We start from the raw sequence: 14,795 nt of genomic DNA on the forward strand, positions 1-14,795 counted from the left end.
GGTCGAGGGTGCGTGGGAGGATACCATTCCCGCACATTTCTGAGATTCTACTCATGAGTAAGCCATAAATGGCCACCCACAGGAAATTCAGGAGGCAAATTGTACAAGTCATAACCAATCTGGGACACGTTTTATATGGCGACAATGAACTGAGAGGGGTTAATAATCAGTGTGCCAAGAAGGGCTGTTTACACAGGTTAGTTAAATAGATATGTTGGAACACACTGGGTTTCAGGCCCATTTCTGAATGCAAATGGCCATCTGATAGTGAATGCAAGAGGGAACGCTAACTTGTTTAGTAAAAATAAAATCACAGACTCGCTTTTGCATCAGTTGACCATGTTGTAACAATCAAATGACTTGTACAGTTTGAGAATCCGACTTTATAAGCAAAAAGGCCTGGCTAGGTGTTCGGATTTTCTTCATTTGGAACAATTTAAGCAAAGACGAGAATGACCGTAACAAACCACTTTCAACATTAAAATACAGAACTACACAACTCGTGCAACCACAGCAAAGCAAAAAAAAAAAACACAAATATTGTTTGTAATTGAGAAAAAAAAGTTTCTCAAATGCAAATACGCCAGAACCACGTCAAAATTTAGGGCAACTGAGTTAAGGAAAACAGCTAACATGCCCAAAGAAAGATCTTGGAAGTCTAGTGAGAAGAATTAGGGTCTTCAGAAGTGCAAACAGTGTAAAACCGTAAACCACCTTTTTAACTTCGAAGTCTGATATTCCGGTCATTGCATGCACTCTCAACCCAAATGCAGTTGGTAACCCTTTGTAAAAATATACAGAAACTGCACAAGTGGCATAGAAGTCACATTTCAAACGTGGCTGCAGTGCAGATTTGCACCACCCAGATGAAAAACTCAACATGACACTAGAGCTGGTTGCTGTAGGCCAGAAGGTAAAAGTAAGCCTAAGTTAAAATAGGTTTTAGCATGGGTAAATACCTACTTTGCACATCAAAGTCATCTCTAAGTGATGCTTTGAAAACCACACAAGACTTGGTGCATAATGCATAGCACTTATGCCAAAAACGTAGCTGGCGTGCCTCTGCAATAAATTTAAAAAATGATATTTTACATCAGAATATGAGCATCCTTACTAGTTGCAGAGCCTTCTGTGTATGATTATATATATATATATATATATATATATATATATATATATATATATATATATATATATATATATATATATATATATATATATATATATATAACCTACTGGCAGTCGCCAGTAGGTAGTTATAGTTAGGATTTTTTTCAATGTTAAATCTCAAAATTCTATTTGGAATAACTTTGGCGCCGGTTGACGAATCTGCCTGAAAATTTCCTCAAAATGGCCTCGCGGCGCTTCGGTCCTTCCCTGAAAGTTTGAGGGGGATGCGTCAAGCGGGGGCCGAGATAAAAGGGGGGTCCCAAAATGCGTTTTCCCCATGTTAATTTCCATAGGGCGGCCGATTTCACTTTTAGCCCGAACGGCTGAATGGATTTCCACCAAAGTTGGCAAAATTGTAGGGACTGGTAGCCCGATGTGCCTTTGCTATGTCTTAAGATATGTGCTCCAGTGGATTTTTAGTAATTTAGGTTCAAAAAAATATATATCTAGAGCCGCGCCCCGGTACGCGCACCGGGGAGCGCTCAAAGCACGCCACGCGACTTGCGTACGGAAAGCTGATTGGCTCTCGGGTGTCTGTAAACATTCGAAACAGTCCGCAGCGGCCGCCATCTTGTACCTCGGTAGGATTGAGGTGGAAAAAAATCAAAGGGGGAAATGAGCAAAAGGGGGCAGGGTACACCCCCTAGGTTTGTTGTGGGGGTCATAAAAGGGCCCCACGGGGAAAAAAATATATATATTTTTTTTTATTTGCGAGGGGGAAGCGCCCGGTACGCGCACCGGGGAGCGGACCGCGGAGCGTACCATGGAGAAAAAAGAATGACACTTAAAAAAATTGAATTTTTTTATAAATTGGAGGTAGTTCTGAAAAGAACATTTTTTTGTTTGTTGTTTTATATTTTTTTTATACTTTTTAAAACTATTTTATATTTTTTTGGGATTTTTTACAGGGGAAAAACAAAAACAGGGATTCAAAAACTGCTCAACAGGAGCAAAAAAATGAGAAAATTTAGGGACGGGGAGAGCATCGGTGTTCCTGTCTCTTCATTGCAATGAGTTCAATGCTCTGCTCCCCATAACAGAGTAGTTCATCACAGTCCACGCATAAAAATGTTATGCCTGCAAAGACCGGCTGCACGTTAGGGACCATTCTTGCACGTGTTCTTTCTGAAGGTGTTGCTCCACCAGTGGAGGTGCTGCCGCCATCTCTTCGTGCATTCTCTGCCAGCTCCCTGACACTCTCCCTGGAATACATTTTTGGGTGTCTTCTTTTGACATGCCTAATTAAATTGGCATTTCCAAAGCTATATTTTTTTAGAGGATTGCCTCTGGATAAAATACTGCCACATATTTTACAAGTTACTTTACTTGCATTAACTTTTTTTTGTCCTTCAGGAATGTCATAAAATTTCCAGATGAAGTGGTTCTTTGTTTTCTGGTGAGGAGGGTCCTCTTGCACAAAACCATCTGAATCACTGCTGGATGACTCCCTTGAAACCATTGCTGTAGATCAGGAAATTAATGAGTAGATAATTCACAAAACACCTCTTGCTCTCTCCAAGTGCAAATCAATAGTGAGAGAAATGGGTGGGTTTCTCAAAACTTAGGAAAAAAAATTGAACCAATGAAAAGTGTTATTTTCTGGTCACATGACCAGACGCGCTTACGCTACACGCCCAGGGGCGCGTTGCGTAAGCGCGTCGGACGTCTACATTGCGCGATCGTATTCGCTCGAGTGCTTCCGGGTGCGCTTACGCCGTGCGTATCACGCGGACGCGGCTACGCGATACGTCGCGATCATGTTTTCGTTCGTGATTTTGGCGCTTACGGGACGCTCCCCGGAGCGCGCCCCGGGGCGCTTTATGAAAGAACGCTCTCGGGGCGCGCACCGTTAGTGCTCCATAGCAAAAAAATAAAATAAAAAAAAAATAAATTGGGAAAAATAGTAGGGATTGGTAGCCCAATGTGCCTTTGCTATTATCAAGTGGTTTTTACGAAAATTAACTTTGAAAAAAATATATATTGTGCTACATTGGGCTATATATATGTTAGAGCCCAAATGTAGCCCTAATGTAGCTCAATGTAGCCCAATGTAGCCCAAAGATGGCCACCAGAGACAAAAAAGCAAATGTAGCCCAAATATCAGCTAGATGTAGCCCAACTGTAGCCCAATGACAGAATGTACCAGAGTGTTCTAAAGAACAACTAGAGCGCTAACAGTCTTACTTATGAAGTGAGACTTATAGTTGGGAATTAGCATTAAAAAAAACTATGAAATTCACTGAAAAAACCATAGGTTTCACACCAATTATAGTTAGGAATTAGCATTTTAAAAACCTATGAAATTCAGTGAAAAAAACATAGGTTTCACACCAGTTATAGTTAGCTGGAAGTTTTACTCGCATAAAACCATTGAAATTCCCACGTTATAGTTAGATGGACTCACTATAACTTGCGCGTGCAATGCACTGCTGATGACGTCACATATTACATCACTCATGACATGGTCAGTGACATCACTCATGACATCACTGATGACATCATCCTTGTGACAGAGTGACAGACCTCCTTTCAGTGTAATGTAACCTATGAAACAGTCAAAAATAGAAATTAACATTTTCAAAAAAATGGATACACATACCAGTTACAACAACCAATTCAATAATTCCGCCATCTATATACACATCCACTCATTCACCAACAGTTCTATATAGTCACTCATACATATACTCACTCATCATATGTAGTGATACACCTATACATCCTGTTACACACCAACAGTCATCCAAAAGTTACTCACACATACTCACACATGCAAGTAAACTATTGAACATCCATTTATTTGCATATACAGCTAAACACACACTACCACCTTACTTCTAAGGAAACTTACACATACTTACTCTCTTAAACAATCACTTATAGAAACGCATACTTATTTAAACAGGAACTCTTACAATCTCTTACTCTCACATATATTCACTTATATACATCAATATTCACATATACTAGATTAAAACATGTGTAGTTACTGATAAAGACACTAGTGAGACAGTCATTCACTCAGTAACACACACATATACACACTCATCCACCCATACAGTCCTGCACATATGCGGTCTTCAAAACACATACAAAGAGAGAGTCAGTCATTCATGCATCTATGTGATAAGTAATACCCCCACCAAACCATACAAACACTCATACTGATACTAAAAAAATCTAATAACCCATATACCTACACATGTAGCTACTCACCAACCCATGCAGCCACTTATAAACAAAGTGAAACACTAATACATATATTTAAATATTTAAACATTTCTCACTAACATATGTATTCACTAAGATACACTTAATAAGCCAGTTAACCAATCATTTTTTTTTTTTAAAAACATCCATTTAGACACTTATTTAAACATTTATTCTTCCATCAACTTTTACATATACATATATAAAACATTAATTTTTCAGAAAGGCAAACATTCACTGGATGGTGTCATCAGTGATGTCATGAGTGATGTCACTGACCATGTCATGAGTGATGTAATATGTGACGTCATCAGCAGTGCATTGCACGCGCAAGTTATAGTGAGTCCATTTAACTATAACGTGGGAATTTCAATGGTTTTATGCGAGTAAAACTTCCAGCTAACTATAACTGGTGTGAAACCTATGGTTTTTTCAGTATATATATATATATATATATATATATATATATATATATATATATATATATATATAAATATATATAAATATATATATAAACACATACACACCCCCATCAACAAAGTACACCACATTTGAGGACGCCCACACGAAGGGTTGCTCTTTCAGTTAAGTGATAGCACCAAGACACGCTCAATGCTTCTAATCATCAATCTGTGGCTCAACACGTTTCAAACTTTCGTTCTTTTTCAAGAGTCATGCATGTAAAAACACAACAACCATAATGTGGAACCCCTTTGCATTTTATTCATTTTCCCGACCCAGTGTTCGTGTCTTTTTTGCCAATAAGCATTTTGGTCATTGCAGTGTTCACACACAAAAATTAATTCCCAGTGGATATGGCTGTATTTAAAATTTCACACAAATTCAATTCCCAAGTGGGTTCATGTAAAGCTGAGACTTTGCCGGCTGCCAATTCTTGCACACTTACTCACGAGCCCCTTTGTTCCCATCCGGTACTCAGACTTTTGAGCACTCGGGATGTGCCTCCAGCGGCGGTTCGTCCTCGCGACTTGGAGAAAGCTGCTACTATCCATCAACGAAAGTTTGAAACGTGTTGTGCGACAGACAGACAAAGATTGCCCTGATGAAAAATGCCTCACACAAGGAGAGCTTATACTCCATTTATTTCAGGTTGCAGGGTCAAGCATGTCACCAATTCCAGGCATCTCGAGCTTGCCAAACGTGTTTGACTTCGCATCCTTGATCACTGGCAAAAAGAAAGATCAGCACCGCTGCCATGACGGTAACTTCAATTTATACAAAGTGCTGCCTCTGTGGGCGTGTGCAACACAGCCTCCTGGTACTCGAGGTCCCGTATATTAAAAACACAGTGGGTGCAGCCGTCTTGTGTTAAAATACAAAAGTTTTTTACCCCAGTGGGTTCCTAGGAAATGAAAACCTCCGCTTGCTCGGCCATAACAATGTCCCAAGATAAAGGACTCTCCTGTCCTCTCTGCGTGCCATGTTTGCAAAGCCACAGGGCCGCTCTGTCAGAACAGAAACACAATCCCCTTCACAGCGTCTTATTCAAATAACCACAGCAATCCAGAACAGATGCGTGCACTTGGTAGGGTGACCAACTGGCATGGGTGCAAATTCAGGACCGTGAGTGTAAAAATTCAGGACAGCGGGTCAAAATTCAGGACAAAAATTCAGGACAGAAGGTCAAAATTCAGGACAAAACTTCAGGACAAAAGGTAAGTTTTACAGACATAGAGGAAGTGGCGCGATAGTATAAAAGCATGTAAATAGACAACCACTTAAGTACAAGTCAAAATAAGTTTTAGATTAGGTTGAGACAATCGTTTTTGGCTTTGAGCAACTGTGCATGTCTTTTTGTGGTATTTCACATGATAATCTATTTATATGGTTACTGCACTGGGTGTCCAGTCGGATATTTTGTTTACAACTCACGGTCCTGAGCAGGTATGTTTGGTGAGAGAAGTGATCAGGAAGATCTGCTCCAATAGACTTTGTTACTAGCATTTCACATTTGAGTGCTATTGTGAGATGTAAAGCGGCATACATAGGTGAACTAAAGGGAGGATTGCTGTGATAAAATCACTATAGGGAACGCATTATGTCTGTTTCAGCAAGTGAAACTTCAAATATGGAATCTGACTTTGCTTATGAGGGCTTCGCAGAGAGTTGCACTAGCTGACGGAAGTCAAAAAGGTGCTTTTCCCTGCAGCTTTTTTCAAGAATGCACTGTCAATACACTATTGCATAGGTTTTTTTTTTTTAAATGCCTTGCCTATTTCTACAAACGTAATATACAACTCAAGCACAGCTCATGGCACTATGAGGCTCTCCCTAAAACCTTACACCTAAAACAAAGCATGCAAAATGTTACTATTACTAGTGTAACCATTCAAGTAGCAGTTGGGTGTCACTCAAAATGTCATATGCATGATGTATAGATCCCACACGTAAGCACACAGCAAATACAGAATAGGAACACATAGGAAAGGGAGTTGCCAGAAAATGTAAACACCTCCCACTTTGAACTAAAGCTCTTATGGCACCAAGAAAGCAAGGTAAGTCATCACAATCCTCCCCAGAAGAGCTCTCTCGTCCAATCATCTAGCCATTCATGCTTCCATCAAATCCCGGATATCCACCATTCCATATTTACATTCTGTCATCTATTAATTCTTTCATCCATCATTCAGTCTTTCACCTTTCATTCAGTCCTTCCATCTGTGTCCCCATCCATTTCCAAACCTTTTCAACCATTTGAAAACCTATCCATCGTCTATCCTTCCATCCATCCATTCATTCATCCCTTCATCCATCCACTCACCCATCCAACCATTTACCATTTCACCCAAGCATCCCTTCACTCATCCATCCACTCTTCCACCCATCCATCCATTCACTAATCCATCCAACCATTCACTCATCCATCCAACCATTTACCCTTTCACCCATTCAGCCTGTAGGACAATAAGAAATTTACATTTGTCAGGTGTCAAGCTCTGTGAACTGTGCATAATGGGGTTCATGTGTGAACTTGGACGACCCCAGTACATCATTCACTGGAAACAAACAAACGAAAAAGTGGACTTGTAAAGCACACATTCATTCCAAAAGGTTAGTTGGCGCTGTATACCGGATATGTACAGTTAGACTCCTTACACAAATTTATTATCATAATTGTATCCATCAAATTAAGATGGAAGGCTGATACAGCAGCATGAGATTAGGGTACCTTACACTTTTACATGCGTTTACTGAAAAACGATTTCATCCTGTTATGTTGAATAAACCGAAGTGCACAAACCTGCGTAAAAATTCAGACACAAATGAAACACATCCGGGGTGTCTTTGAGTTCTTGTGCAAGAGCTATGAATCCCAAAAAATACAGTGGAGTGGTGCAGGCTTCCTCACTTTTCCAGGAAAGCAGAGGGTAGTTCTTGCCTTTTATGCACAGCCAGATGCGGAGTGTTCGCCTCTCTAATTTGAGCGAGCAGGTTGAAGAGAAGGGACTAGCATGCCTCTTTGGGAATTCGACTGACGGATAAACAACAGCCCTTCAGGAGCCATCGCTGCTCGACTTTTTTAGGTCTCGCGACCTATCGATGCGCGCAAGCGCATCGAGCGTAGCGAGAATTCATGTGGCGAAAACATCTTCAAACCAAAGGGCTTTCAGCCCCGCGGTTTTCATGCAGTGCCCGTGTACATGCACGCGCATCGCATCCAAGCCCAGCCCAGTCCTCCCCTAGCAGCACTCCTCCCACGCCAGCAACTCCCCCCTCCCACACCAGCACCTCCCCTCTCTCGCATTCGCGCCATCCGGCTTCTCCTCCCCTAGCAGCACTCCTCCCACACCAGCATCTCCCCCCTCCCACACCAGCACCTCCCCTCTCTCGCATTCACGCCCACCCACCAGGCTCTCCCGCCCCCATCAGGCTTCCCTCCCAATCCGCCTGCCTCCCCTCACGCATTCACGCTCCCCCTCCAGGCTCTCCCGCCCCCATCCGGCTTCTCGCATCGCACTCTCTCCTCCCCCCTCCCTTCTCGTATTTTCTTGTTTATTTTTTGCTGATTTCGCTCAACCTCACGTTTCCCACCTTCCGTCATCCCGTTGCTTGAGGCCATGAAAAGGACGCTGCAGGATTGCACAGCCTCGCTCGAGTTGCCCACCCCCTCCCTCTCCCCTTCCGTGACTCGTATATAACAACTGAGAACAGCACATTATTTAACAACTGGTCACAGTTGCTAATCACGCTCAATACCCAATAACGTCTGCTCAGTCGTACTTGGCACTATGCTTTATGCGATTTTTGACACAATGTATTTTGTGTTGTTAGCTCTTAGCGCCCTCGCCTTTTTCAAAACGCTCGCCATCTTCTGATGTTTGGAGTCACCGGAATACATCCTACAAAAGGAGCCCAGAAAGGCTGGGACTCCTGAGACAATTAAAGCCAGAGGCATTGGATGGCGAGCCGCAAAACAACCGGAAGACAATCGCACGTCCACACAGTGAACCCAATACTTGCACGGTCACATCTAGAAATAAAAACTCTCCTCTCGCCTGCCGTGGGATGCATACGTGTGACCTCGGCATAATTAGCCTTTGAAAACTTTGGGGATTACAAACGCTCGCGGGTCACCCCTTCCAGCTGAGCTAACAGACTGATGCGAAGCAGATGGACAGCACACAGAATGCGGCGCTGGCCTCTCTAATTAAAATAAAAACACTTACAAGCATCTTTCAATTAACTCTTGATGTGCTGTAATGCGGTGAGTGCTTAGCGCCTAAAAGAAACAATAGGGGTGGCTGTTTCCGGGAACGTTTTGCACGAGGAAACCTCAAAGGTTGAAGAGTAATTGCCTCCCTTGCATGACCTGAGCCGCGGCAGTGTTTTATTTATGTTTTATTATTTAAATCTCTGGTTTACTGCCACTTGGCTGTGCTTGAAGAATGGAGGGTCACGGTGATACTGTAGGTCAAATCACACCTTTCGGATTCATTAGAAACCAGGTGACTTAAGTGGAAAGGGGGTTCCTCGGAACATAAAAGGAGTTTTTCTTTAGCTATCATTAAACTAGGATTCACAAACTAACTCTGAAATACTTGCAATTCAGGTGATGCTGCACCAAAAAAAGGCTCCTTCCCCCAGCGTGCGCTCTGCCTCAGGCCGGCATCTCTCCTCCCCTAATTATTCACTGCAGGGCCTGCACCAGCATCTCCCCCCTCCCACACCAGCACCTCCCCTCTCTCGCATTCACGCCCACCCACCAGGCTCTCCCGCCCCCATCAGGCTTCCCTCCCAATCCGCCTGCCTCCCCTCGCGCATTCACGCTCCCCCTCCAGGCTCTCCCGCCCCCATCCGGCTTCTCGCATCGCACTCTCTCCTCCCCCCTCCCTTCTCGTATTTTCTTGTTTATTTTTTGCTGATTTCGCTCAACCTCACGTTTCCCACCTTCCGTCATCCCGTTGCTTGAGGCCATGAAAAGGACGCTGCAGGATTGCACAGCCTCGCTCGAGTTGCCCACCCCCTCCCTCTCCCCTTCCGTGACTCGTATATAACAACTGAGAACAGCACATTATTTAACAACTGGTCACAGTTGCTAATCACGCTCAATACCCAATAACGTCTGCTCAGTCGTACTTGGCACTATGCTTTATGCGATTTTTGACACAATGTATTTTGTGTTAGCTCTTAGCGCCCTCGCCTTTTTCAAAACGCTCGCCATCTTCTGATGTTTGGAGTCACCGGAATACATCCTACAAAAGGAGCCCAGAAAGGCTGGGACTCCTGAGACAATTAAAGCCAGAGGCATTGGATGGCGAGCCGCAAAACAGTTCAGGTGATGCTGCACCAAAAAAAGGCTCCTTCCCCCAGCGTGCGCTCTGCCTCAGGCCGGCATCTCTCCTCCCCTAATTATTCACTGCAGGGCCTGCGTCTCGTCACCCTTCCTCCCAGTCCCCACAAGCATGCTTCTCCAGTGGCTGCATACTTTACAGACGACATTTTGTACGTTTGGCTGGCTTCTCTTTTTTTTGTTTTGGTTGTTTGTATTGCACCAGGCATATGACGATAGTTGTGTGTCAAGTAGGTGGTTCCTTTGTCTTTTCCGGTTTTTTTTTGTGTTCACTTTAGTTCTTGGGTGCAGTTCATCTTGGCATGGTGGCAATGTAGCATGCTTAGAGCACTATTGATCACACAGGAACAGTAGGCAAATTGGTGATGGCAAATTGTAATATCGACTTTTTCATTTTCTTCTTCACTCGAGAGTAAAGAAAACGGTAGTGTCACCTATATCTTTTTGTAGTGAAACAATGGTGTCTCACTATTTTGGTAGCGACATAACAAGCCAATTTATTAATCTTTTCAGCACCTTAATGCATACATTTAGCATTAATTTGTATGTTTCTTGTTGACGCCATTTATTGTGCATGTGATCATATATGCAATTTCTGCTGTATGTAAATTATGTTCCATTTCTGGTGCCAGTGAGTAAGGTAGCTCTTCTGTTGCAAGTGAGCCCCTCTCCCCTCCCATCTTCCCTTCCTCAACCTCACCCTCCCCTCCTCCCTCTCTTCTCACTCACCCCTCACTCTCTCCCCTTTCTCCCCTCCCCTCTCACCACGCTCCCCTCCCTCTCTCAAATCCCACTCTCTCCCCACTCACTCCTCTCTCCCCTCTCCTCACCTCATCTCCCCTCTCACCACTCAACACTCTACCCTCTCAACACTCACCACTACACTCCCTCTCCAATCCCTCTCCAATCCCTCTCCAATCCCTCTCTCTCTCCTCACCTCTCTCTCGCCTCTCTCCCCTCTCCTCACTCACCCCTCTCCTCACTCTCTCCAGGCCTGACTCTCTCCTCCCCTCTCACCACTCTCCCCTCTCAACACCACTCTCCCCTCTCAACACCCCTCTCCTCACCACTTTTCCCTCTCCTAATTGCATTTTTTCACGGCTGCCAGGCCGTGACACCACATCAAAGGGCTTCTCCTCCCCTAATTATTTTTTTACGACCGGCCGGCCGTACTTTAAGTTTCACGCCCGCCATACAACATACAACCACACATACAACCACACGCACAACCACACCGTCAGTGCACAGTTTCACCAGGCACAGACACCATCAGTCGTCAGTGCATGCTTTCACTGGGCACTGGGCACAAACACCACCAGCTGTCAGTGCACACTTTCACTGGGCACAAACACCACCAGCCGTCAGTGCGTGCTTCCACCAGGCACACACCACCAGCCGTTGGTGCACGCTTTCACCAGGCACACACACCACCACCAGCCATCAGTGCATGCTTTCACCAGCCACACACCACCAGACATCAGTGCACGCTTTCACCAGCCACACACACACCACCAGCCATCAGTGCACGCTTTCGCCAGGCACAAACACCACCAGCTGTCAGTGCACACTTCCACCAGGGACACACCACTAGACGTCAGTGCACGCTTTCACCTGGCACACACACACCACCAGCCATCAGTGCACGCTTTCACCAGTCACACACACCACCAGCCGGTAGTGCACACTTCCACCACAGCACCTCCCAGCACCAACACAGCACCACTCAGCACCACTACAGCATCACTCAGGGGCACCACAACATCAATATGCGCTACCAGAGCATCACTGAACGCCACAGCATCACTCAGCACACCCACAACATCTTTCTGAGCCAACAAAGCATCAATATGTGCAACAATTCAACAACTGATTCAAATATGTTCTCTCAATTTTTCAAAATGTATTAAAAATGTCACCCAAAAAATGTAATCTTTCACTTCTGTTCTTGGATTTTCATCACTATAAAAAAAATAAACATAATCTTCCACAAAATTATTTGCAAAAGTTCAAGCTATTGCCATTATATATTACAATATCTTTAATTTAACTAATAAATATTGAAAAAAAAAACATTGCTAATTTTAATATTAATGCATCTAAGTCATGTAAAGACAACACATATTGCATAACAAATGCTATAGGTGTCACATTTCCACAAGTTAACACTATTAGCATTGTAAATGACAAAGTTATTAATTTCAAAAATTTCAAAACAAAAACATAAATAATAAATTTGTCATTTACAATACTAATCCCTCAAACTTTACTAATGCGAGCCCTATTGCATTGCCAAATGCCAATAGGTCTCGTAGTAGGAAAGTTGGAGCTATTACAATTGCAAATAACAATGCCTTTTATTTTTGTTTTCATTTTAAAAACATAAAGGGCTTTGTCATTTACAAAACCAATAGCTCCAACTTTCCTACTGCGAGACCTATTGGCAACGCCAGTGCTTGTTTATTTTAGACAATACTGTGTAATAAACCAGCCTTGAAATAATTGAATTTATATTTGAAACACATTACTACTCCGTTCATTTTCAAATGTGGCACATCGTGTTAGCTGTCAACATGTGCCAAAAGGAGAGAGAGGCAGACTCCGGACCCTGTGGCTAGCAGCATACTTCTGATGAGATTTTTGGGAATGCCTTTCACCAGGTGTAAATGTTGCCGGTGGCCGCTACTGCGCAGGAGGCGGCCACCACATACTGTGACACCCAAACTTGGCCCATTGTCATTCTGTATGTGGCAATCAGCAGCATACAGAGTGACAATGGGCGGGTGGGGCTGCTCTTGTGCTTCACAGATGATGCCCGATCTGAGGCCTCTCACATGGAACAGCTCTGTTCCCTGCCAGGCCCAAAATTACGGACAAAAGGTGTCCGTAAAAGGGATCCTCAGGACAACGGACGTGATGTCCAATTTACGGACGGTCCGTGAAATTTACGGATGGTTGGTCACCCTAGCACTTGGGCCCAAAACGTTTCGAACTCCTAGTTCTTGGTCACAGGCCATAATAGGCACTCCCAAGCGGTTGCACTTTTCAAGCCTCAACATTTGCATAATTTCAATTAAGCTCCAGTGAGCATCATAACGGTTTCCCTAATAATGCATTGCGGGATCAAGAGTTCACTGCATTTTGCTAAAATTCATAAATCCTGAGATAGGTAATTCTAGTGTCCAACCATAAAACGCACCGCAGACACGAGCGGTCCGAGGGCCAGTGAATTGGAACCTCCAGCAATTTTTATTTCACAGAAACAATCTGGACAGTGCGTTTTATGGTTGGACACTAGAATTACCCATTTCAGGATTTATGAATTTTATATTATAATAGTGCCTTGGATCTTGTTTTATCAGCATATGTTGCACTATATAAATACAGAATTATGACACAACATAACTGCTTCAGAGCTAGTTTACTTCCCACCATACAGTAGAAGCACTTAATGTTTCGCTTATAGAACTGTATGAAATAGTAAATAAGGCAACACCGGCGCTTAAGATACTAAAGTTAAGTAGTATTTCAAACCTGTTCAAAGTTAGCTGAAAGCTGGGGGCCAAGTCTCATCAACAGATACCACCAAACCTCCAGTTTGGTCAGTGCCAAGGCCTCTGTCCTCACGTGGATGGAACACAATGGCTGCATCAAGAGCTTCAGTCTTTTTGTGCTAGACAGGATATCTTCAACAGAAGAAAACCATATTAAACAAACGCACTCAATGACTATACTGGTATTTCCTAAACAAAGGCATGCAGTTATTTCAGAAACCCATAAGAGTGCTTGATACAGACAAGATCACACTCTCCTTTCATACTCTTACAAATACAGTGAATCTTTAAAAAATGCTAAATAGAAATTAAGTCGTGTTCTACTAACCTGAACCTAAACTAACAGGAAATGTAATAGGGGCTGAACCAACCTGGATTTAGAGCAAAGTTATCTATTAGACTCTTCCATGCAATGAAGGCAATTTTCTTTATTACAGGTGATCCACTGCGAAATCCAAGTTCTTCTAACTGCAACAGAGAGTTGATAAAACTACCGCTGCGATGGAGTGTCTGGAAATTGATTAAAGTGAGAAGAAAAATAATTTCAGGAAAAAAACGAACCAGGTGCAGCAAAAACCAAACAAAAAAAACCAAGATGGGCATCACCCTTTACCTTTCCCAGTAGCTTTACAAATAAAGGCCACAACTTCAAAACATAGGTTTCATTTTTAGACGAGAACAGCCTCTGAAGTTCAGATATGATTTTCTGTGGACACAAACAGAAGATAGAAAACAAAATCAAACAGTTAATGGTCTGGTAGGAAATCGTGCAGAACAGCCTGAAAAAAATGTGACAAAAGGACACCTAACACCACCACAAGGGAATTGAATATAAGAAAATGAATATCACTCATACGAAACCAAGCACAGATAAAATGTGCTTGCTCACGCTTGTACTCATGAATGGACCAGTTTCAAGAGAAAAAAGTAATTGAAGACAGACAGCATAGAGTGTGGAGAGTAGTCAGCCTAAGGATAAAATTCCTGGTTCACCCTATAACATTTTTACCTGAAAGCTTGTGCAAGTCCAATGTTGTAATGCAAAAAAAGAT

General features: G+C 43.0%; 1 protein-coding gene across 2 annotated transcripts in view; it reads right to left on the reverse strand.

The window, feature by feature from the left end:
• The window catches only part of RIF1 (replication timing regulatory factor 1), a 424,226-nt gene that overhangs the window by 324,355 nt on the left and 85,076 nt on the right, over positions 1-14,795 (reverse strand). For both annotated transcript variants that reach the window (XM_086957241.1, XM_086957240.1), the window contains exons 7-9: positions 14,357-14,449; positions 14,115-14,253; positions 13,724-13,875 (exon numbers count right to left, since the gene is read on the reverse strand). In XM_086957241.1, the coding sequence (XP_086813367.1) occupies positions 13,724-13,875; positions 14,115-14,253; positions 14,357-14,449 (384 nt within the window). The remainder of the gene's footprint in view (positions 1-13,723; positions 13,876-14,114; positions 14,254-14,356; positions 14,450-14,795) is intronic.

This window comes from Lissotriton vulgaris, chromosome 2_1, assembly GCF_964263255.1.
Source record: "Lissotriton vulgaris chromosome 2_1, aLisVul1.2, whole genome shotgun sequence".
Taxonomy (NCBI): domain Eukaryota; kingdom Metazoa; phylum Chordata; class Amphibia; order Caudata; family Salamandridae; genus Lissotriton; species Lissotriton vulgaris.